The 25,994-nt window shown below is 37.3% G+C and overlaps 1 protein-coding gene and 1 long non-coding RNA gene across 9 annotated transcripts in view; one reads left to right on the forward strand and one right to left on the reverse strand.

The window, feature by feature from the left end:
- Window positions 1–25,994, reverse strand: part of LOC309859060 — a 98,681-nt gene that overhangs the window by 46,492 nt on the left and 26,195 nt on the right. For 4 of the 8 annotated variants that reach the window (XR_014308520.1, XR_014308521.1, XR_014308522.1 and 1 more), the window contains exon 1: window positions 10,041–10,122. This is a non-coding gene — a long non-coding RNA (uncharacterized lncRNA). Of the gene's footprint in view, window positions 1–10,040; window positions 10,123–11,338; window positions 11,695–25,994 lie in introns of those variants that run through there. The other 4 variants (XR_014308518.1, XR_014308519.1, XR_014308516.1 and 1 more) reach the window with 2 other exon arrangements.
- IL7 (interleukin 7) overlaps window positions 10,185–25,994 on the forward strand; it is a 45,782-nt gene continuing 29,972 nt past the window's right edge. The window contains exons 1-2 of the mRNA XM_082719466.1: window positions 10,185–10,893; window positions 16,844–16,977. Of these exons, the coding sequence (XP_082575592.1) occupies window positions 10,884–10,893; window positions 16,844–16,977 (144 nt within the window). The 5' untranslated portion in view covers window positions 10,185–10,883. The remainder of the gene's footprint in view (window positions 10,894–16,843; window positions 16,978–25,994) is intronic.

Below are 25,994 nucleotides of genomic sequence, written 5' to 3' on the forward strand. Positions count from 1 at the left end.
GTGAATGCAGTAACTTAGGAAGTGAGTGCAACATGAGGAGAGGAGAGGGCAGAACCCTGAAGAATAAAAATGTTATGACAGGCAGAGGAAGAGAATCCAGGAAAGAAGGAGGAAAGATTTTAAGTCTAACAAGATGAGAATTAGGGATGTCCAAAGAAACCAAGAGGTGAAAAATATTCCAAGAAGGAGTGATTAAGTATCCAATACTTCTGAGATGTCAAGGAGACTAAGTGGTAAGATGTACCTAAAGTGCTTTTATAAGATTGCATCCAAAACAAGGGGCCAGCAATAGACTATGATTGAAAAAATTATGAGCCATTTACATATAATGCAGCTATTACAAAACAAAAATGGTCTCTATGCTCTGATATGGAGAAAAGGTTTTCCTCTGTGGGGAGAAAAAAAGGGACAGAAAAGGAAAGAGAAATAGAACCTGCCACACAGAGCTTCTGCAGTAGTCATTTCTAAACAACTAAATTTTAAAAATACCATTGGAAACAACTGAACCTATCATATATTAAATTGGTAAAATAGCCATAAATTTTAAAAGTTGAGTTTAAATGACTTCGAATACAGCATTTTGATGTTATATATGTCCTTAAAGGGATGTGTTCAAGGAACAGAAAGAACTATGTAGGCAATTTAAAATTCTGTTAGAAGGTATATTGTTTAATATAATATTATTATCAATGTTTTGCAGCCAATTTATATCAGTTGTTAAAAAATAAGGAATTAAATTAATTCTATCAGAAGTCAATATCCTTCAGTGAGAAGAAGCATGATAACATTCTAAATAAAGAAATTAAGGAAAAAGAAGCTGAATTATTAAAATGCAATTAGAAAGATCAACACAAACCTGTAATTTCCCCTGCTACTGAAATGGTCTAGAACTACATCATTCTTAAAGGGCCTATCCACCAAGAAGATCTAACAATTGTAAATATTTATGCCCCCAGTATGGGAGCAGCCAACTACATAAGACAACAACTGTTAATCAAGATAAAGAGTTACATTGATATAAATACATTAACAGTAGAGGATCTTAATACTCCACTCTCAATAATAGATCATTTAAGCAGAAAATCAATAAAGAAACAAGAGCATTGAATGACACATTGGAAGAGATGGACCTCATAGAACATACAGAAGATTCCACCCTAAAACAACAGAGTATTCATTCTTCTCCAGTGCACATGGAATTTTCTCTAGAACACACCACATACTGGGTCACAAACCATAGCTCAAATGATACCAAAAGATTGAGATTATTCCCTGCATATCCTCAGACCACAGTGCTTTGAAACTGGAACTCAACCACAAGAAAAAGTTTGGAAGGAATTCAAACTCTTGGAAGCTAAAAAGACTACCCTGCTTAAGACTATTTGGATCAACTGAGAAATCAAAGAAGAACTTAAACAATTCATGGAAACCAATGAAAATGAAGACACATTGGTCCAAAACCTATGGGATACAGCGAAGGCAGTCCTAAGGAGGAAATACATAGCCATCCAAGCCTCACTCAAAAAAATTGAAAAATCCAGACTACACCAGCTCTCTTTACACCTTAAAAAACTGGAAAATCAACAACAAATGAAGCCAACCACATGCACAAGAAGGGAAATAATCAAGATTAGAGCAGAGATCAATGAGATAGAAGCTAGAGATATAGTGGAACACATCAATGAAACTGGAAGTGGATTTTTTGAAAAAAAGCAGTGAGAGCTTCTAAAGCCCAGATTGTGGTTTCTAAATAATAATCTACTAAAAGAAGAAACCAAAGCTCCAATGTAATAGAATTTCGGGGGTCAATTTTGGAAATCTGCACATCTAGGTTTTAGATAAGAATTCCTGAAATTTAAAGATGGAGGCAAGTAAATGAAGACAAAGCATGTTGCAGAGCAATATGTATAGTATGAGCTCATTTTGGTTAAAAATATATATTAACAGCACAGCCATAATAAATGTGATATCTAGATGGAGTGTTAATTTTTACAAATTTTGCTTGTCTCCATTTATTAAATGTTTATACTTTACATGTCTGCTTTTATAATTTTTAAAAGTCAGTTTAAGAAATAACATCATCAACAATCAACCAACTAGTTCACTGAAGACCTGGGATGTGGTCTTCAGAAGTCAGGGTGCAGTGGAGTGAAAATGAATAGGAGTGGAAACTCTAAGTGTAAACTACAGAGTTTGGTACTCAGTAAAGAAAGGAAGGAGAAAGCAGAGTGATTAATCGGAAGCAGAGAGCTCGAAGGCTCCAAGCATCCTTTGCCCTAAATATTTGGTACTGGATTTCTTCTCTCCAGAAGATGCCTCTAACAGACATCCATGTGATGCACTCAGTCACATTTTAGTCTTTGTTCAAATGTCAACTTCTTACTGAAGCCTGTTCAAAATCACAGCTCTCTTCCCCAACTTCCTCCCCTCCACTTGCACAAATCCCCTGTCCTGATCCTACTTTTTTTTTTAACCACTGAACTTAGTAATTTTCTAAAATTTATGTACTTTTTACTTTTTTCTTTTTTATCTCTTCCCCTAGAATGTAAACTTCCATGTACCAGAAATTATTTTTGTCTGTCTTTTACACTGAAATATTCCAAGTACCTAGAATAGTGCATGCCACATAGTGTTACTTGATAACTATGTGTATGATTAAAAGAAGGGTTATTTAGGTTTGGGAAAGACTTGAGCACCTTTATGTATTAATCTTGAATATTCTCAGGAAGAAAGTTAAGTTTCTGTGGAAGATATTCATCACTTTGGCCACAATACATGTCAGAAACACACAATGTTTGAGCTAGTACTTACTTCCATGGAAAAGCAAGGGTCCAGTTAATTCCATTTAATGATAAGTTGTATTGAATTAGCTGCACTGACACAGTAGGATAAGATACCAAATGAGAACTGCCAAAAAGATCTGCTTGCAAGAACAGGTTTGTCACAAGGTCTATATCCTTTTACAGTTTAATATTCAATAAAGATTAAGGGGAGGGAAAAAGGAATTGTATTAAGTCAAACTAAAGTCAAAACAAAGATTTCTTGGGGCGCCTGGGTGGCTCAGTGGGTTAAGCCGCTGCCTTCAGCTCAGGTCATGATCTCAGGGTCCTGGGATCGAGTCCCGCATCGGGCTCTCTGCTCAGTGGGGAGCCTGCTTCCTCCTCTCTCTCTCTCTGCCTGCCTCTCTGCCTACTTGTGATTTCTCTCTGTCAGATAAACAAATAAAATCTTTAAAAAACAAACAAACAAACAAAAAAAAGATTTCTTAAGAGCATCAAAAGACCTAGAGAAAACTAAAGTAATAAAGAAGATAAGTAGTTTCAATCAATATTAACACAAAGCAACCATATTAACATGTTGGAGGAGGCCACTGGGAGGATGTGACTACTGGTTGACCTTGAACTGGACCCCCAAATCAGAGATTCCCCATTGCTCTTTTTGCCTCCATCCCTTGGAATGTAGGTTCTGCTTGCCTCTCCCACCCAACAGAGGCTGCTCTAAGGATACAGCCTTGAAATAATGATGTGGTGTTGAGACCATCTAGATGGTATAGATGTGATTGAACCCAGTTAAGACGTCTATATAAACTTTTAAGATTTGGTTAGCAGGTTTGAAGATCTACTTGTCTTATTGCCACCCACAAGACCCCTGCCCACTTAGAGTGGCTTGTCTCTTCTGTCTCTCCTTCTTCTCTGAGGACATGGGCCAGTTTCAGATTACAGCTGAGAGGCTCCCAGGAGCTTACAAACTGCAGTAATAACTGTAGCAAAAGTATGAACCTGCTCTTTTCCTTATCTCCTAATGCTTTTCTAGGTTCAACCTCCTGAGATTTCTTTGGACCCTTACTCTTTTTTTTAACCTTCTGATAGTGTCTTGTGACTCTTGAAAGTCCTCAGTTTCGTTTTGTTTTGATTGTTTGGTGGTTTTACTTTAAATTCCCTGATTTATACCTGGCCATTGAACAATGCTTGCAAAAATCTCTAGTCTCAGAGGACCATTCTTAAATGATCAACGACCCAGTATACACGATATTTGTTTTTGTCTTGTTTGTTGTTGTATCTCAACATAGGCCACTTGGATCATGTACATGAAATGAAAAAAAATATATACTAAAAGTTTAAAAGTAAATTCAAATAGCTTAATACATGAGTATATATTTGCATTTGGTAAACAGCCCTAATTTCATAAAGTTAAATTTAAAGATTTTTTAAAAGTTCTAATATGGGTTAGTTTGGAATTAGAAACAAAGGATCCTCATTTTTCTAATCTGAGTAAAGTTTAAAAGTCTCAGAATGAAAATGACATACAGTATCATTTTGAGAAGAAGAAAATAATAAGAAATAGAAAAATACTACATTTCACTAGTAAAAAAAAAAAACAATGTGTTACCCACATTAAACAGAAGTGTTTATTAGAAAAATAATCTAATGAGGAAGACATGATTAGAAAATCTGTTAGTAAACATCATGGAGAATTATTAACATTGTAAAAGAAATAAAGAAATCAAAACATATAGTCACCATTTCATAGGGGATATTACGCAAGAAACCTAAGACACTCTTCTCCATTGTTTGAAGAAATCATTTTCTGATAAACCAAACTCAAGAGCTCCTCTCCAAAACTTCCATTTTTGTGCTCTTCTCATGGAGGTATAAATGTCACTACCAGCTAGTACATTAAAATTTTAGGCAAGCATGTTAATGTAGTTCCAGGCTTCGGGGATGCCAGTTAATCAACACACTATTGGCATAGAGGAATGACTGATACCCCAAGAACTCAGGGAAGTACAAGCTCTTCTTAGATTACTTTTTATGGACTTAATTACTACTGCAATACACTTAATCATTCCACATCATATACGAGTTAATGGATGTTCTGATAGTCCAATCACAGTCCAACGCAATGACAAATGTGCTGGAACAACTTGGCTTGCCTGAAGGAGAGGCAGATTGAACTCATTTTCTAATTTAACAATAAAAGGATTTAAAATGGAACACATAGCCCTCCATTTTAGAAAAAGAAGTCTAAATTTAGGGGCCCTGCCTGGCTCAATTGGTTAAGCAACTGACTCTTGGTTTTGGCTCAGGTCCTGATCTTGGCACTGTGAAATCGAGCCCCATGTGGGCTCTGTGCTCAGCATGGAGTCAGCTTGAGATTCTCTCCCTCCTTCTCCCTCTTGCCCTCCCCCTGCCCAAGTGTGCTCTCTTTCTAAATAAATAAATAAATCTTTAAAACAGTCTAAATTCATATTAAATCAGAATTTTAACAAGCCTACCAGAACTTTAGACATATCAATGTCAGTCAATAGTTTTTACTATAACATTCATGGGTATTAATACAGGTTTGCCCAGAGCACTGATTCTCTGTAAGAACAGCAAGTCAAGACCTGTGCAGTTTGATATCGCCCTTTTCTACAAGTCATACTTGGGAAGAATTTGTAACTTGATAGGAATTCTGTTGACTTTCGAGAACTCCAGGCTGAGTAAGACACTGTCGCTGTTGTTCAAAGAGCTCATAAGAACAACTAAACAGCTTCACATAGTAACTGGATGCTCTAAAGGGACTCTGTCAGGGATTTTAAAGAAATAAAGGAAAATATTTTTCCATTTTCTTCAAATAATTTCCATAAAACATTGTCATAAGTGTAATCTTCTTTAAGCAATCATCTATGAAGACAATGGTTAAAAGCACAGTCCCTCCAAAATTTAGTATATAAAAGAAATCTCTAAGCGCCAACAACATACCCATTACTATGTAAAAAGGATTGGACAATACAAGCTATATAAGACAGTGCTCTTCCTTCCAAAAGACAATTTGGGAAATATTTCTCTCTTACACTAGCCAATTCTCAACCCAGAGGACACAAGTGAGGTCAGAGGGGACATTTTGATAAGAAACAAAATTAGGCACAAGATTCCTAATGGATTCTGACTGTTTAGAAATACACAATTTATGGACTGAAATGAAAGAGGAGAGAGAAATGAAGGGAGGATAGGGAAAAAAATAAATCATGTACCTTGAGTTTCTTGGTTCTAGCCTTTCCTACTTCTTCCAAATAACCTAATTTTACCAACTAATACATAAATATGCTCTAGTACCTCTCATGCATGAAAATGAAACCTTCCATCATGCTTTACATGCCTTTCAAACCATTACCCTATTTCTTTATCTTTACCACAGATCTTTAAAAGTTGTCTCTTCTTTTTGTATCCTTCCTTGCATCCCACAAACTAGAATATTGCCTCTATCTATACTGCTCTTCTAAATTGTTGTCATGTTGACCACAATCTCTACTCTGCCAGATCAGTGGATACACCTTTCAATTTTCCTTTTGTTTGATCTTTTTGTGACATTTGGAAATGCTGACTAGTTAGCCTATTTTGACATTCTATCCTGGGATACCGACTTCTCTCTCTCTTACCCTGCTGTCCACTGTTTGGTCAGTTTGTTGGTGGGCACCCATTTCCCCAGCTACCCCTAATGTTTGTGTCTCATGGTCCCCCTAATGTTCGTGTCTCTTTCTCTCATCTCTTCTAAGTTGGATGATATCATTCCTTTCCATGGCCTCAGCAGTCACTGATATGTGGACATACACATTTTTGGCAGGGCTCCTAATATTCTGATTCAGCCTTATAAGTAACTTTATTTTTTTTACTCTTCTAATGCTTTAAATGGACAATCTCATCTTATTCCTAGGCTGCATCTCATGAAATTAAGTATGTGTTATTGGTAAACTCTAGTCAATCACCCAGAAACAAATAGTTCAGATAATGATTAAACACAGTTCTAGAAAACAATAGAATTTCCAAATCCCTTTATGAAACTAAGAAAATCTGACAAGATAGCCCAAGCCTAGTTAAATATAATATGAAGAACAGACCTATACCAATTACAAAAAAAATCGCAAAAGTCTGTTAAGTATTAGCCACTGGAATTTAGCATTATGGTAAATTTACAGTTTCTTTAAAAATGCAATAAGAAAAAAAAATTTGACCTTGTAAATAGATCCTCAGTAGTCATTTGATAAAAATCAAAACCCATCCTCAATCTCGGGCTTGAAAATCAAACAGATATGATTTAGAATTATAGATTATCCACTTATAGCTGTTTTTACATTAGACAGGTAAATTAACACTTTTGGGATCCTAGTTTCACTAATTTTTAAAATGGGTCTAGATTGCCTTAAACCCTTGTGTGAAATATATCTTATCCTATCCTTTTCATAATATTCTTTATCCTTGAAGTCACATATTTAATATATGTTTTCCCCACCAGACCGAAAATACCTTGAAGATACGCCTATATGTGTGTGCATGGTCAGTTAGCGAATTTGCAGGGCCCTGTACAAAGTGAAAACGAAAGTACCCTTGTCCAAAAATAATTAAGAATTCTGAGACAGTGATAGCGGAATATTAAACCAAGCAGGGAGCCCTTCCATGCACCGGCCCCCATGCAACTACACAGAACACGGGGAGGACTTATGTGATATGTCTGTGTGTGTATCTGCTTATTGGAAACACGTTAAGTATTAGACCTGGAAAATCAAGCCATAGGAACCTCAGAAAATATCCATAGACAGAAAGTTAGCTAGCATTCAGATCTATATAAACAATAGTCATATTACGTTGAGCAAAAATAGTTCAGATATTTAATCAAGAAAATATTTTCAGGCTTACCACTGACTGACTAATTTGACAGACGATTGTAGAACAGTTAAAATGACATTGATTAATCTTTAACAATTTGTCCTTTAAGTAGATATTTATATCATTTCATTTCAGTGTTTTCTATTGCATTATATAAATCACTCTGAGATGATGTTTTCCCTTCTAATATATATTAATTGTAATTCACAAGCTATGCACTATTTTGTTTCTGTGTTGACTTTTCTGCATAATTCATTGAATCTATGAGTGAACGTTATAATAACCACTCCATTTCTCTAATCATTAACTATTAATACATAAACATTTATAGAATGTTTAATCCTTGTTCATCTGTCTTATACAAAATAATGTTCAGCTTATCAAAGTATCAACCACTAATTTAAGACTTTATTTTGGAATTCTTTCAAAATGCTATAATTCATTTGACAGAGTTAGAAAAATAATAATTTGAAAGCTATTTAATAATAATTTGAAATAATAATTTGATAGAGTTAGGGCATATCCTTTTTTCATATACCAATAAAAATTCTAAATGTTTTATGAATTTTTTTAGTGTGATTCTTCACATTTGGGGTCAGAGTTTAGGTTGGAATTCACATGTCCCCTTCTGGAGCTCTGAATAATTTCCTCTCATGATTCCCAAAAGTTTACTTGTGCACAAGCCTTTATTCTGCCAGGTTTTATGTTGACCTCATGAAAAAGGAAGTGGATTTCCTCTTGAGGAAGTTATTGATGGATGCTCTTTTATCTGTCCCTGAAACGTATTTTTAAAAAAGAAGAAAAGGTGCAGGCTTTGTGCAATTACATACCTCTATGCTGCTGTCAGGGATTTTAGACTAATAAGTAACTAATCTGGGTGTGTTTAGTTATAGAATTCATTTATTTTATTTTATTTATTTATTTGATAGAGAGATCACAAGTAGGCAGAGAGGCAGGCAGAGAGAGAGGGGGAAGCAGGCTCCCTGCTGAGCAGAGAGCCGGATGTGGGACTCCATCTCAGGACCCCAAGATCATGACCTGAGTCAAAGGCAGCGGCTTAACCCACTGAGCCACCCAGGCGCCCCGAGAATTCATTTTTAAAAGTCACTCCATCCTCCTGTTTTTCCACTCCCACCTCCCACTCTAGGCTCCAGTCAAATGAAAATGCTTGTTTTTCTCCATCCCAGTCTGTCTCCTGTTCCCATTTGCTTCGCTCCTTCTCCAGCTTGTTCTTCTATTTCCCTTCTGCCTTTACATATTTTCTGTTCATGCATGCTCTCAACATGCGTTCTCATACAATTGTTCTCTCTCGTTCTGTCACTCAGCAATACTTTCTGAATACCTGTGTGCTGGATACTATTCTAAGTGGACAGATGCTTGGCTGGGCACAGGGAAGAAAACAGCGGGAGCAGAGTGAGTTGTGTACCACAGGGGGTGAGAGAGGGCAGTAGCACCCAGATCACACCAGACGACCTCGAAGGCTTGGTACACAGTGGCAAGTGGCCAGAGTGTGGTCACAGAAGATGGCATTGCATAAATCAAATATCCTGCTGCTATGAAGAGAGTGTATTTTAGAGGTAGAGTTGACAAGACTTGCCTATGGGCTGGATGTGAGAAGTGAGACGAAAAGAGAAATGGGAGATCCAAACTTGAGGCTTGAGTAATTCCATCTCACTCTTTCACTGTAATTCTCTTCTTCCTCCCTTCTTTTCCTCTTTTCTTTGTTCACACTATAACTGAATCTGGAATGTTCACCACCCTAGATTAGTGCCTGCTTGAGTCTCAATTTAGAACTCAGAAACTCTAGAAAGCTTTCCTGAGGTCCCCAACAGTGGAGCAAAGACACACCCATGGGATATCTGACCCTGTCTCCCTCTGGCATTAATTTCCACATTCTTCCCCAGGATGGCTAACACAGAGGCTGCAAGCATGAACTCTAGAGCCAGAATACACCAGGTTTGTGTAAAAGCTCTATTACTAACTAGCTGTTAACTTTGGCAAGTTACTTAAGGAAGTCTCAGTTCCCACATCTGTGAAGTGCAGATAAGAAAATTTTCAACTCAGAAAATTATGCTTGAGAGTATATATGTATAAAATGCTTAGCACAATATAGTACAGAGCAAATGCTAGATAAAGGATAGCCATGATCATCATCACTGTTATTACTTCACTCACCTTTTAAGCAGGGCTCCTGCAGAATATCAGAAAACAAATTCAAGCAGGAAATACTAAAATAATTCAGGTTTAGAAAAATATTAACTTCTCAGTAAAACAGTAAAAATGGTCAATTCTGATAAATGCCTGGGTAGGGGTCATAGTTATTAACTATTACAGTCAGTCTCCATTTCTTCCACCTACTCTGGGCTTTGTTTCTGGTCCAAACATACCACTTACCAGATTAGATGCGCCCACAGGATTATTTTTCTTTGAGGTCTCACCCGGGCAGGTGCATCTACAAAACAGGGCAGAAAGAGACTGATTACATAGGTTTGAGGGGCTGAGGGCGTAACCCTTTTAATCTTTCTTTACTTCCTTTTTCTTCTTTCTTTCTTTCTCTCTCTCTCTCTCTTTTTTTTTTTTTTTTTCAAGACGACTTGGCATCGTCCACGACATCCGTGCAAGAGCTACGACGCCTCCTTGGTGGCGTAGGCTTGTTAATTGCCCAGCTTTTCGCACTACACGTTTGTGGCTTCCGTGGACAGAGCAACCAATGCTTTTAGATCCCAGTCGCCTAGCTTTGCCAAGACGGTTAGAGGTCATTTGGAAAGTCTTTTGCCTCGAATTGTTCTCATTCAGAAGGCCCGCTGGTTCCTCCTGTGGGGCTTTGGAAATTCGCGCCCTCCTCTGGTGCCGGTTCAGGTGCACAAGAAGAGCTAGGGGAGGACGCAGGTGCTCAAAAGAGGTGGGGCGGTGAAGGCACCCCGGTGGTGAACCCGAAGATCAAACCTGCAGACCCAGCTCAAAGTAGAAACTGAAAGTACACTGCCGGCTGATCCTACGGAAGTTATGGGAAAGGCAAAGCGCAGAGCCGGGCCGTGGTGTGTGCCGCCCCCCTTGGGATGGATGAAGCAGCAGGCGCGGAGTGGGTGAGAGGAACCAGCGGCAGAGGCCGCCCTAACCCGCACGGACTCCCGGCAACTCCGCGGAAGACCAGGCTCCTGGCAGCGACTATGGGCGGTGAGAGCTCGCTCCTGCTGCAGTGGCGGTCATCATGACCACGCCCGCCTCCCGCAGACCATGTTCCATGGTAAGCGCTCCTCTCCCAGGCGCACCACTCCGCGCGCCCGGCGCTCCGGGGGACTCCAGGACGCGTCGCCGGGCCCCGCGCCCAGGCGCGTCCGGGAACAGCCCAGCCTTGCACTTTGGACCTGCCGAAGGCACTGGCTCTCCCACAGGCGGGCGTCAGCCGCGCTTCGGTACCCTGGCCCACAGCCACTTGCCGTCGGGACTGCTGCGCCTCGCCCGCTGCGAGAAGCCACCCCCGACGCCGGCTGGCGGTCCCGAGCCCGGCGCTGCAGCCTCCGCGCCGCTCAGCGGCTGCAGCCGGCAGCCGGGTCTCCGAGGTAGCCAATGGCTCGCCGTCAGTCCTGCCGAGCCCGCGCTCCCCTCCGGCAACCCCGCGCCTGCCCGCCCTCCCCGCGCTCCTGGCGGCGCCCAGTTACTCACGGGCGCCCGGGGAAGGGGCGAGTTACCTGAGCTCGTGTAGTTCCCTACTCTCTAGAGAAGTGAAAGCGAAGCTCCCACGGGACTCGCTCTTAAACTCTAAGGGGACAGGTCTCTGGAAAACCCCGTTTCACCCCTTCAGCGAGGCTGGGAGTTTCCGACTGGGGCTGTACCTCGAGCCCTTTGCTGGGAACCCAAGTCCTCGGGCTGGCGTCGAGAAAGGCGAGCTTCGGGGTTTGGGTTTCTTTCTTTTTTTCTTTTTTCTTTCTTTCTTTCCCCTATATGGGTGCTTCTTGGTGGAGGCAGGATGAAATAGGCTTAAGTCTAAATTCTAGACCTTTGCCAAGATCTAATGTATTTTTATTCGTGCGGACTACGGACAAGGGCAGAGGTGAGGCGAATGAGTTGGATTCCCTTGGCAGCTATATGGCCAAGGGAAAGAGACAAAAAGTTTACTGGATGGGGAAAAAAAAAAAAATAAAGAGAGATGTGACAGGCAAAGAGCTGCTGAGATAAATTAGAATATTTTATAGTAAACACTTCCTCATGAAAAAGAAAAAAAAAAAAGGCGGGTGGAGGAGGGTGAGGGGAATAAGGAGCAAATTGCTTTTGCTCTTCATGCGTGGTCTGTGCGCTTTCCAAGCTACACCGTTAGATCAAAAATCTTTTCTCTCCCGTAGGTATTAGAGAATCCATAGCCAAGAAGTACCAGATCAGTAACAACATTAGGGGGAGAGGTGGGTAGAGTATGAAAGACGATTATGGAAAAAGATTTGTAATGCGTGCCCTTCAGAAGTTTAGTATGGAATTAGAAATTAGGTATATCCCTGTCTCACAGCGCCATGGATCTCTAAAAAAAAAGAAAGAAAAAAGAAAAGGAAGCTAGGAAGTGCATTATTAACAAGGAGCTTTATTTCCTGAAGTGTATCTGTATTATTCATCTACCAAAAGTTATTAGTAAACAAAATATTAGAATTCTAAATTTGTTAATAGTGATTATAATGTGTGGCTTTTGCATTTCCAAGAGATTTCACAAGAAGCTTAAGGATAGGGTTACTCTTTTTAAACTTTTCCTTTGCTGCTTCTTTGAGGAGTTGAAGTAGTTGATGCCCTACTATGTGGTTCTCAAGGGTACTATCTAGTTTAGGCAATTTAATCACATTTGAGGACCAAAAATGGAATAGTAATAAAAACAGGGAACCGAGAAAGATGAGAAAGCCTGAACAGGTACAAAGGAGAGTCACAAATGGTACTACATCAGTGTTGGAGTCTCTTAAACAAAAATGGGAAAAGCTATTTTATAGGATCAATTTATATGTCATATTCACATTCATGCACATGAGATTATTTTTTCTGGTCTTGCCTCTGACACATAACCTGGTGTCATGTGTCTGTTTTTCTGAAATAAGAGTGTGTGATGCAGTGTTTCAGAGCTTGATCAGGAAGCACCTTAGTGAGGTTCATGTGGAAAAAAGATTTTTTTTTTTAAATATTCCCTTGACTGCACACACATGCTTGTTTTTGTAGGAAGCGGTGCAGCTCAGTGGCTAAAAGCTGAGTTCCTAAACTCTTTAACCTGTCTCTTACTATACACATTATATACCGGGAAAAATTTCTTTGTTCCTTAGGTTTTCCATCTGCACAACCGTGAAAACTGGTAGTACTTACCTCCGGAACTGGTTATGAGAGAAAATGGAATATTGTGTGCAATATCATAGGATGGCTACAGAAATGTCTTTAAATTTTGGGTTTTGTTTTTTTTTTAGATTTTATTTATTTATTTGACAGACAGAGATCACAAGTAGGCAGAGAGACAGGCAGAGAGAGGGGGGGGGGAGCAGGCTTCCTGCTGAGCAGAGAGCCAGATGGGGGACTCGATCCCAGGACCCCGGGATCATGACCTGAGCCGAAGGCAGAGTCTTTAACCCACTGAGCCACCCAGGTGCCCTGTCTTTAAGTTTTATCATGGGATTTGTGGATAGAGTTTACAGAGTAGTCTTAATATTGATTGTGGCAGAAATTAGATTTCTTCATATGAGGATAATCAAATTTATTATGTTAAGGTTATAACGAGCTGTTTTCCATACAACTCATGGTTGTTTTCTGTTTATTAACTTTTTCTTCTATTTATGCACCAATTTGCTTGTGCCAAGCACAAGCCAAGTCTTATATTAAAACCAAGTCTTATATACTCAGATAATGTTTTCTATTCCATCCTGAATGTCTTTTCAGTATTTTTTTTTTGTAATTCCTAGTGAAAACGGTTCTATGAAATGTTTATAGTGGACATTCAATAAACATTTACTTATCTTAAGGAGGGATGAAGGACTGGATTCAATAGACTTAGAAACTAATTTATTTATATTCACTTTGACCCCATAACTTACGCGGCTGAGGACTGAATGTATTATTTGGCTTAAATTAAAAACCAACAAGAATTTTTAGACAGCCATCATTCTGGTGTAACCAAATTCCCTATTGAAAAGCAGAGTCTCCAGTTTCAATCCCTTCAGGAAATCTAAAGACAGAATTCCACAGGCCCAAGCTCGCCTTGCATTATTCCTTATGGTTTATCTTCTCTGTGACCTAAAGAAAAGTTCAGGGTCACGAAGGGGGTGAATGTCTATGCATAGTCTGAAATAAAACAGAATAAGTGCAGAGTTTTTTCCTATCGTGACAACAATGTCAAAAGCATGCTTGAAGTAGGCAGTACGAATATGCTTATTCTTTGGGTGGTGTGGAGAAAAGTCTTCATTCAATTGCAGACCAAAGTGCAGTTGTTCATCTGAGAGGTGGAAACTTCAGATCCACATCTCAGACCCAGTGAGATGTGGATCCAAAGCCCTGGGTGTGTTTGCAGTATTGTCCCTGAGGCGATTTCAAGTCTAAAGAAATACTCTATTGGGATGGCCAGGGAGATTCTTAGACTTAAGGTGCTTCAAAGTTGAAAGGGACCTTAGATCATTTAGTCTAAAGTTTTCACTTTACACATCAGTTAAATGAAACTTAAAAGACACTGTCATTCACTTAGTCACACAACCCGTTGTAATACAGCTTCTTGGCATACCAAGATGAAAATCCCAAGTCTCCATACTCCAACCCTCTGTGTTTTGTTTTGGCCTAGTCCATCTGAAGCTAACCTATTTAACAACAACGACAAAAATGGCTTTGACTTTATAGACAAAGCAAATTAGGTTTCTTTCAAGAAGATCTTATGTATTTATTTATTTATTTAGAGAATGCATGTGCAGGAGGGGGCAGGGGCAGAGGGAGAGAGAGAGAGAGAGAGAGAATCTTAAGCAGGCTCCATGCTCACAGCCTGACTCAATCTCTTGACCTTGAGATCATGAACTGAGAAGAAATCAATAGTCAGATGCTTAACCAACTGAGCCATTCAGGTACCTCAAGGCAAATTATGCTTCGGGATTGAGAAACTAGTTGAAATACATAAAAAAGGCTAAGTTTTCTAACCAAGCCATCATTGAACGCACTGGTAAATGTCATTCAATGAATAAATGGATCAGTGTGAACTTGGGGAGCACTAATTACTGAAAGTTGGGGTGAAGAGGACACAACAGCTAGGGCTCATAGAAAGTAAAACAAACTCCTTTGTCAAAACATTAAAGATGGACCTTTAAAATAACATTTATGTAGAATAATAAAAAGGTCTCTTTTTTCACTCCAGTATTTAATTATTTTATTATATTCCCCTTAAAACTCATTTCAAGTTACATGCTATATAACTTATCACCTACTCTTTGCAAAGTATACCTTTTTGGACACCTGTAAGAAGACAGAAAAATGAAGTTTGGATCTATGCAGTCTGTACAGATCCAATTACAGTGTCAGCATCTTGTAAATAAACAGCAATTGACTATCGTCTGAGAATCTTCAGGGCAAAGGAGCAATAGTACAAGAGAGAGGTGGAGCTCTGTAGTATTTCATAGAAGTGGTTTCATTCAGAGGACTAATGTAATTACACGTTATCAGAAAACTATGGCCATTTCTGATAAAATCTTGGTGAGACAGTAAACTCAGGTTAGAATTCAGACTTGGCACCTACTGTCTGGTTTTTACAAAAAGATTAAATTGTACGACTCTTCTGATATTTACAGATAGGTATAAGGTAGCAAAGTGCTTGGCCCATGATAGGTACCCAAACATAACTATCATCATCATGACCATTATTAATCTCCTCAGTGAATTTTGCTGGCACATGTATAGACTCTTAGTGGCAGAGCTATGAATCAATTCTGTGTCTCATTTTGTTTCTCTTACCTTGTCAGTTGTCTGTGATACATGAAGATACGATGTAGGATTTGTGTTTGTTCTCATACCTGCTATGTAGCCTACTTTCTCTATTTATAAAAATATAAATCATTTATTGGGGAGTGCTACTGATTTTTATATGACACATGATGCAATAGAGGATAATGTTATTGGGAACTTTATGATGCATTTAACATATGTCACAATATTAGTTCTTTGGGTTCCAAGGAGTATTGTTTGTAGTCCTAATCAGAAAAGACACACATGTGAAATGTCTTGCATTCATCAAGTATAGCTAAACTTCATTTGGGAAATTAAAAGGAGATATTGTCAACATAACTCAAGAGTTTGCAGAAAGATACAAACAAGACATTTTGGCAGACTTATGAAGAAATACATTTCTATATAACCACATTTTAAAGTCTCTGGGAATAATTGGATTTCCATCAGTGCATTATTACTGCCCAAAATGATACCATTTATAATTTCATTCTTTTTGATTAGACAATTGCCTCTAAAGTAGGAAGTCTCATCAAAAACAGATATAAATCATTAGTTACCAGGGTGTGAATTTATTTAATGGGTTTTTCTAATTTGTCAAGAAGCTAGACAGAGCTGTGTTTGTAGAAAATATGGGCCTCTGGGCACTTAGAAACAAAGAATATACTGAAAATATAGAGCATCAAAATGTAAATGTCAGCTTTGTCACAGTTCTGGGAAGGGTAAATCCTTTAAGGTCCATCATTAAAAAGAAAGAATATAATCACAGTACCATGAAAATAAACGTGCAGCGTGGCTTTCAGGAAGAGGCTGGATACTTGGATAATCATCAAGGCTTACATAAATATACATGCCACAAATCATAAAATTTAAAAAATGTGTAATTTGTTTACCTGTAGTTTACCTGTTTACCTGGAGATGCTTTTTCTTGTAGAAGTGTTCAATATAAATCAAAATTGAATAAATTGATTTATACCTTAGAGTGTTTTTCAGGGACAGAGAGTCTGCTTTCATCACACCTGTTCATCACTTTTCCAAAGAGTAATTTTTAAATAAAAAAGTGAAAGAAATCTAAACTCTAAAATGCAGTCCTACTTTGGTTGTTACAGAATACTGAATTTTAGGGTTCTTCCCACACTATCCAAAAGCCATGATGCATTTCAAAAAATTATTAGAAATAAATGGTCAGGCCAATCAAAACAACACAATCAGTATATAATCTGACGTACAGCATTTAGCTCATTCTTACTCACTGTTCAATTTAGTTTCTTTTAGGTATATCTTTGGAATTCCTCCCCTGATCCTTGTTCTGTTGCCAGTAGCATCATCCGATTGTGACATTGAAGGTAAAGAGGGCAGAGAGTATCAGCACGTCCTAATGATCAGCATCAACGACTTGGTATGTGCTTGTTTGTTTTCCTCACACGGTAACAGTTTCATATTCAAGTATCCATCTGTATTTCTTGAAAGAAACTGAAATAACTAAAGAGCAAAATTTAATGGGACACTACCTATTTTTATAGTTGACATCATTATATCCTTTTAAAATAATTCTTTAATAGGCCTTCAGCTATGCATTTCAGCTCAGTTCACACCACCACCACATTTCTTGTAAGCATAATTTAGCATAACTATCTGCATTTCCTCACTTTGTGATGACAGTCCCCGTAGAAGCACTTTAATAGAGCAGGGAAAATAACAAGAGTACAACATTAAACCACAATCATGAAAAAAAGACGTATAGTTATTTTATCTGAATGTGTGTACAAACATAGGTATTATAGAGGTATTTTTACACACACATTTATATGTAATTTGCTGTAAATTAATTTTTTAGTTTATGGTGTGCTTCTTCTTACAGTATAGTTTATATTTTAGTTTTAAGTTTGCAGAAATGTTAAGCAGAAAGTAGAGAATTACCATAACACTCTTCCTCCTTACAATTTCTCCTATTAGCAACATCTTGCATTTGTGTGGTACATTTGTTAAACAGATGAACCAATATTGATACATTATTATAATTGAGGTCCATAGCTATCATTAGGGCTCAGCTTTTGTGTTGTACTTTCTATGGGTTTTAACAACTGTAGTGTCATGTGTCCACCATAACAGTATCATACCGAATAGTTTCACTGCCCTTAAAATTCCTTTGTGCTCTGCTTACTCACCCTTTCCTTTCCCTCCCTTTTGAATGCATGGCAACCACCAATCTGTTTATGGTCTCTATCATTTTGCTTTTCTAGAATATCATATGCTTGGAATCATGCAGTATATAGCTTTTGTTTTTTAGACTGGATTCTTTCTCTTGGCTATGTATATTTAAGCTTCCTCCATGACTTTTTGTGGCTTAATAGTTCACTTCTTTAATTGTTGAATAAAATTCCACTAACTGGATATACTAGTTTGTTTTCCCATTCACTGATTGAAGGACATGTCTTGGTTGCTTCCTACTTTTGGCAATTATGAATAAAACTATAAGCATTCATGTGTAGGGTTCTGTATGGACATATTTTTTCAACGCATTTGCATAAATATCTAGGAGAGTGACTACTGGATCACATGGTAAGACTATGTGTAATTTTACATAATACTGTCAAAGTGTCCTCCAAAATGACAGTACCATTTTGCATTTTCATCAGCAATGGATGAGAGCTCCTGATGCCTCAAATCCTCACCAGTATTTGGTGTTGTCTGTGTTTTGAATTTTAGCCATTCAAAAATGTGTGTTATGGCATATCATTGTTTTCATCAACAATTCCCTAGTATCATAAGATGCTGAGTATTTTTTTATTATTTTTTATCATTATTTTTTAAAGATTTTATTTATCTGTTTGAGAGAGAGAGTAAGAGAAAGCATGAGAGGGGAGAAGGTCATAGGGAAAAGCAGACTCTCTGTGGAGCTGGGAACCCAAGCGGGACTCAATTCCAAGACTCCAGGATCATTACCTGAGCCAAAGGTAGTCGCTTAAACAGTTGAGCCACCCAGGCACCTGTTGAGTATCTTTTCATATACTTTATTACTACCTGTATATCTTGATCAATGAGGTCTCTGAATTCACATCTAAGCTGACATCTTAACAATACTAAGTCTTCTTCTAGTGAGATAGCTTTCCATTTATTTAGATCTCTCTTTGATTCCTTTCTTTGGTTATATTTTTCCTCATATAGATCCTGTTTAAGATTTTCTTAAATCTAAACCAGGGTGCTATTATAAATAGTGTCTTGTTTTCAATTTCAAATTCCAGTTGTTCATTGCAGATATATAGGAAAGCAATTGGCTTTTGTGTATTAACCTTATATCTTGAAACCTTTCTGTAATTGCTTATTAGTTCCAGGAGGTATTGTTGTTGTTGATCCTTTGGGATTTTCTACACAATTATAGCACTTACAAAAATATTTTTTTTTTACAATTTAAGAGCTGATCAACATCATGGGATGTGTTGATTTAAAAGATAATCAGTTCTTAAAGCCCCAAATGCAAAAGAAAACCCTCTCAAATGTTCTTAAGATGGGATAAATGGTCTAATTTCTCCCTCCTGCCATCCCACTATCATCTTCACTACATACTTACACCGAAGTGGCATGACATTTTGGGAAATTCATTGTTCTACCTCTTGAAAGGATATGGGGAACTCAAGATAATATTGAACAGAGACCACAGAGGTCCTTGATTTTACCCGTTGACAAGGAAAAAAACATACTCTAAATGGCAGTTACCCCACTTTGCATTTCATGAAGTTTTGACACGACATTTTCTGCATTAATTAAAGTACTAAGTTAATTTTTAAATCAAGATAATGCTTTCATTTAATTTTATTATCTAGGCAAGGAATCAACTGGTGTTAGTCCTACAACACTTATAAATAACTCTGTGTGTAAAACTGCAAAGAAAAATGCTGTTGACAATCCAAAAGGAGAGTTTTGTCTACCATATTCATAGCACATTTCTTCTGGAAATGTAAAGGGGTTTATCTGATTAAAAGGCACAGCAGCAAAAAAACAACAGCAGCAACGATCCTTTTAAAACAGTACCTGGTGGTGCCTGGGTGGCGCCGTTGGTTAAGTGGCCAACTCTTGGTTTCGGCTCAGGGCAAGAGCTCAGGGTGATGGGATCAAGCCCCTTGTCAGCTCAGCACTCAGGGCAGAGTCTGCTTAACTGTCTCTCCCTGTCCCTCTGCCTCTTCCCCCCTTCCCCACTTTCTCTCTCTGCAAGATAAATAAATAAATCTTGAACAACGACAACAAAAGCCAAAGTAAAACATGGCAACTCTTCTTAAGAGATTATTTCATCAGATGTGGAAGACTATATGAGGAAGAGTATATGAACTAATCAATTCAAGTGAATAGTGCCATGATAATCGCAAGAAAGTCATCTGTAAATATGAGGTGATAAAATAGGAGGAAGGAGAAAGAAGTCACCAAGAACTACTTGTATCAACATGCCTGGTAGAGGAAATTCAGTCCCCTTACTAACTCGTGTCCTAGATGCTTTGCAGACATTATAGTGTTTGAGTCTCGGGAATACCATAATAATATTAATATTTATGAAGCACTTGTTTTATTCCAGGTGCTAGCCAAATACACTTTCACAATATACCTGGAAAAGAGGTACTTTTATTACTTTAATTTCACAGAGGAAGAAGCTGAGTCTTGTGGCCAGCCAGTTTGTGAGGGGCAGAACCCGGATAAGAACCTTTGCTGTTAAGCAGCACGCTCTCTTGCCTCTTGATAACAATATTGGTGTTAGCATATGCATGGGGCAAACATCTATTTGGAACCTGTTATTATGGAAAACCTTTCATGTGGTGAAGTGGTGGGGGCTTCTGGGTAGGTACCATGATGGACGAGGTATAGACCCTTCTTCAAAGAAGCTTTCCTTCGGTGATGGCTAAGTCTTGGTGTGAAGGATGCAAGCTGCAGCTTGAAGAGGGGTGGCTGCCTCACGGCCATTCAAAACCAACAGACTGGCTGTGAGCTAGATTTGGGAATAAAAAGATAGAAGCTGTGTTCTAGGAGGAGTTGAATGGATCTGCTTGGCACTAGGAGAAAGACCATGTTGTGGGAGAGTGGACTGATATCCAGTAAAAATTTTTTGAGCTTGCCGTTCCCATAGACATTTAGCATCTATTTACATATTAGAGCTTTAATAGTATTTTTGCAAGCATTAATAAAGATACACATAAAACTGGAGAAAATTTGCAAAGGATGGCATCAAAACTACATGTAGACAGAATTTCTAAAATTTTTCCTCCCACACTGCAGTGGATGATCCATTGTGACTCCACTTTCAAGACCAGTGATAGAGCGGAAGACATAAGTGGATCTATACTTTATAGCAAGATTGAAAGTGGTGTTGATGCAATGATATTTGGACTTTATTCTCAGCATAACTGAAAGTCTGTAGTGATTTGATCATAAAAGTTACAGAAAGCTAAAATATGAATCTCTGAGCATTTATTATTATTATTAGGCTATAAAAAATTAATAGTCCGTGTTCTTCTATACCCTATAAGGATGACGGATGTATGTGTCACTCCAGTACAAAACGATAAGTAGTACCTTACAAAAAAGTTTCATATACATTATCTTTTTTGAGCTTCACAGTACTCCTGTGAGGTTATGATAATAATAATAATAACTAAGACAAAATCAAGGTATACAATGTGCCAGTGCTTCCATGAGCACTTTCCATGTATTAATTTATATAATTCCTACAACACCTCTATGTAATGAGGACACCAAGATCTGGACAACATAGCTGGCAAGGGGCGAACCTGGAAATCAGACCCCAGGAAATGTGCTCATTAGTATGAGAAAAAACAGGGTAAAGCTCTGCTATTGTTTTGGCTCTTTCAGGTCCCTTGCAATTTCATATGAATCAGCTTTCATTTTTAGGAAGAAGTCAGCTGAGACTCTGATAGGGAATTCCTTGTACCTGTAGATAAATGTGAGTAGTATTATCTTTTCAGCAATGCATAACAATGCTTCTGATCCACCAACACCTAAACATGGGATGCTTTGCCATTTATGTAGATCTTCTTTAATTTCTTCTAACAAATATTTTGTATTTTTCAGACTATAAACTTCGAACTTTTTGGTTAAATGTATTCCTAAGTATTTTATGTGCCTTTGATGCTAATGTAAATGGGATTGTTTAATTTCATTTTTAAATTGTCCATGATTCTCAATTGTCTGTGATTCTCTGTGACCCTGTATACTTACCTAAGTTTGTGTCTTATTTCTTCATACTAGCTTATAAGTATCTTAAGGACAGTTTATGCTGGATTTATCTTTGTGTCCCACAGAATGTTCAACAGAATACTTTGCATATACATAGTAGTTTTTCATCAGTAACTATGAATTGTAATAATATATGATAAATAATGGATGAATTTAAAATTAATGCCACAAGTTCATGAGAAGCCAGAACTTGTTTCAAATAGGCTAAAAGTCTCTTCTTTTGAACATCTGTTTCTATGGACATTTGTTAGAATCAAATGTCAAGTGCCATTCTGATATTCAATATGAACTAGTTTGGGATATTATATAATATTGTTTTTTTCCATAAAAAACTATTTTGTCAACATGACTTATATGGTTGAATTACATAACTTATATGGTTGAATTACATAACTCTTAGTCACCAGAACAAAGGCTGGTTAAAAATATAAAGACTGCTGGGAATGGCCATATACTTTCTACGAATGACTCAGTCTAGTTAGAGGCACACAAAGGGCTTACTTTATTGTAAGTTATTAAATTATGAAATCCAGTGAATGGGTTATACTTGGCTTTTGCAATTTTCAATGTCCTCAATTCTGTCTTCATCTCTATTTGCGGGGCCTTTAGGAATTCAAGGTTTGTCTTTGCATTGATGGTCCTCTGGTTTACACCCCTTTCATAAACTTAAGCACCATATAATTTAAATATCAATTAGAAATCTTTACCCCGATGAATTGCACTGACACATCATGCATAATGGAGAACTAGTTAGCACTTTTCACTGCTTCCTGCTTCTACATTTTCTATCTTAGGTAACAATGCTGAAAGCCTGGGATCATCCTTGGCACCCCTACTCCTTCAGCTCATCCATCAGCAATTCTACAGATTAGTACACCTTCTCAACACCTGTGCAGGTCATTCATTCTGTTGACTTCCACTAATCATTTCAGGTCAGGCAGTTATTGACATCACGAGACCACTTCCATAGCCTCCAGGGAGTTCCTGGTTGTTCTCCCTGTGTGCATCTGTCCTCTTTGCTGGCATTGGAGTTATCTTTCCAAAATTCAAATCGGATACACTCTCTCTCCTTTCCAAAAGCTCTTTAACGCTTTAAAATCTCTCTGACCTAGGACCTATCAACTTCGATCTTGCATTTCATTGGTTTGTTGACAAATAAATGATCAAATTCCTGCCAAACATTACTTTATAAATATGTCTAAATATGTTTAACTCCAATTAACAGAGGAAAGATGTTTTAAATTGGCTAAAATTAGTCTTAAATTAGTTCTTCTTTTATCAAGTTATGCTAGAAGATAAAACAAATTTCCTGTGTGTATAATTTAGCAGTATGACTGAGTCAGTTGCAATTTAACAAGGGAAGCTAGAAGTGAGTCTTTTTGTCCTAGCAATGACTTTATTTTAGTTATAAAAATGAAATAAAAATACACTACTTAAAAGACAGATTTGCTGAGTGGATTTTTTAAAAAAAGGAAAAAAAGGCCCAAATATATGTTATCCACAAGAAACCCACTTTAAGTATAAAGATAGTATAAAGATACATGTAGATTAAAAGTAAAAAAGATGAAGGATGGTATGCCATACTAGCACTAATCCAAAGAAAGCTGGAGAAGTTATATTTATTTTAAGCAAAGCACATAGTAAGGAAGACTATCAAAGATAAGTAGTAAGTAAAGTAAGGGCATTAAATAATAATAAAGGGGTAAATTCTTTAGGAAGGCAACAAACTTTAATGTGTATGCCTAACCATAGCATCAAAATTTGTGAAGCAAAAACTGGTAAACTGCAAGAAATAGATAAAACCACTATTAAAGTTGTAGACTTCAACACTCTTCTGTCAGTAATTGACAGATTCAGCAGAGAGAAAATCAGTAAGTATATAGTTCAACTGAAAAGCACTCTAAAAACTGGACCTAATTGACATTTATAAAATACATCATCCAACAACAGCACAATACACATTTTTTGCAAGCTCACATAGAGTAATCACCATGTTCTAAACATATTCTGGGTCATAAAGCACATTTTCACAAACTTTTAGCAAATAGAAATCATGTGAAATATACTCCCAAACGAAAACATAATTAAACTGGAAATCAATACTAGAACAATAGATGGAATATCTGCAGTTTAAACAACATTTTAGATAAATACAGATTTAAAAAAAAAAAGCCTTGGGAAAATTTAAAAGTAATAAACTAAATGTTAACAAAATTTGTGGGACACAGTGAAGGCAGAGCTAAATATATGCATTAAGTGCATATATTAGAAAAGAGGAAAAATGTAAATCAATCATTTAAGCTCCCACATTAGAAAAATGGAAGAGAGAGAACAAATTAAAATGAAATTAATCAGAAGAAAAGAAATAATGAAAATTAGAAAAGCAATTGAAAGCAAGAAATTAATAGAAAAAAAATCAGTGAAACCAAAATCTGGTTCTTTAAAAAGATCAATAAAATTGGTAAACTTTTCTCTATCCAGGCTAACCAAGAAAATAAGAAAGATGCAAATTACTAATATTAGAAATAAAAGAGAGGTCATCACTACTAATCCCATGCATATTAGAAGGATAATAAAGGAATATTATTGTGATGTTTAATTTTATGTGTCAGTATGGCTAGGCTATGGTACCTGGTTATTTGGTCAAACAGCAGTGTAGATGTTGCTGTGAAGGTATTTTTTTAGATGTTAACATTTAAATCAATAGACTATGAGGAAAACAGGTTACCCCTCATGATACAGGTGATCCTCATTTGTATGGACTGAATGTCTATGTTCTACAAAAATTTATATATTTAAGTCCTTAACCTCAAATGTGATGGTCTTAGAAGATGGGACTTTGGAAGATAATTAGATTCAGAGGAGATCATGAGGGTGGAACTCCCATCATAGGATTAGTGCCCTTGAAGCAGAAGAGACACCAGAACTTTCTCTCTCCATCATATGAGAACATGATGAGAAGATGCCTCCCTGCAAGCCAGGAGGAGGGTTTTCACCAGGAACCAAATTGACTGACATCATTCAGGCACCTTGATTTTGGACTCCCCAGCCTCTGGAACTGTGAGAAATAAACATCTGTTGTTTAAGCCACCCAGTCTGTGATATTTTGTTATAGCAACTTGAGCAGACTAAGACATCATTCAATCACTTGAAGGCTGTAAGAGAAAAGACCAAATTCTCCCAAGGAAGAAGGAATTCTGCCTTCAGATTTAAGATTGCAACATTAGCCTCCTTGCGGTTCCAACCTACTGGCCTATCCTACAGATTTTGAACTTGCCAACACCCACAATCAAATGAGCCAATTCCTTAAAATACCCCCACTTCTCACTCCCTCTCTTTCCCTGTTTTTTTCCTCTCTCTCTCTATAGATAGACAGACAGACAGATAGATAGATAGATAGATTGATTGATTCCTATTGAATGTTCTGTTTCTCTGGAGAATGTTGACTAATACAATTATGAACAACTCTGTGGACACACAGTTGATAGTTTAGATGAATGCAGCAATTCCTTAAAAGACTGAAATGATCAAAACTCACATAAGAAGATTTACATGATCGAGATAGGACTACATTTATTAAAGAAATTGAATAAAAAATTAATGACTCTTCAAAATACAAAATACAGGTCCAGGTGGTTTCACTTGTGAATTCTACCAAACATTTAAGCAGGAAAGCATATCAGTTCTCTAAAAACTCATTCAAAAACAGAGGGAATACATACCAACTCATTCTGTGAGACCAGTCTGACCCCAGTACCAAAATCTGACCATGGCACATAAGACAGAAAACCTCCAAGTGAATATTTCCATGAACATAGGTGGGGAAAAAAATCTTAACAGAGTATTAGCAAATGAAATCCAATAGTGTATTTTTTAAAAATTATACATCATGACTAAATACAATTATTTCAAGTATGCAAGGTTGGGTCAACCGTTGAAAATCAGTTAATGTAATTTATAATGTCAACAGGCAAAAAAATAAATCATATGATTACAGTAATCGCAGAAAAAGTATTTGATAAAATCCAGCAGTGATTCATTAGAAACACTCCCAGCAAACTATGAATAGGGAATAATTTAACACACTGATAAAATTTATTTGTAAAAATCCTACTGTTAACATATTTAATGGTGACAAAGCAATACTTTCCCTTGAGATTAAGAACAAGTTAACAA

The sequence above is a fragment of the Mustela nivalis genome (genome assembly GCF_964662115.1).
Source record: "Mustela nivalis genome assembly, chromosome: 2".
Lineage (NCBI taxonomy): Eukaryota > Metazoa > Chordata > Mammalia > Carnivora > Mustelidae > Mustela > Mustela nivalis.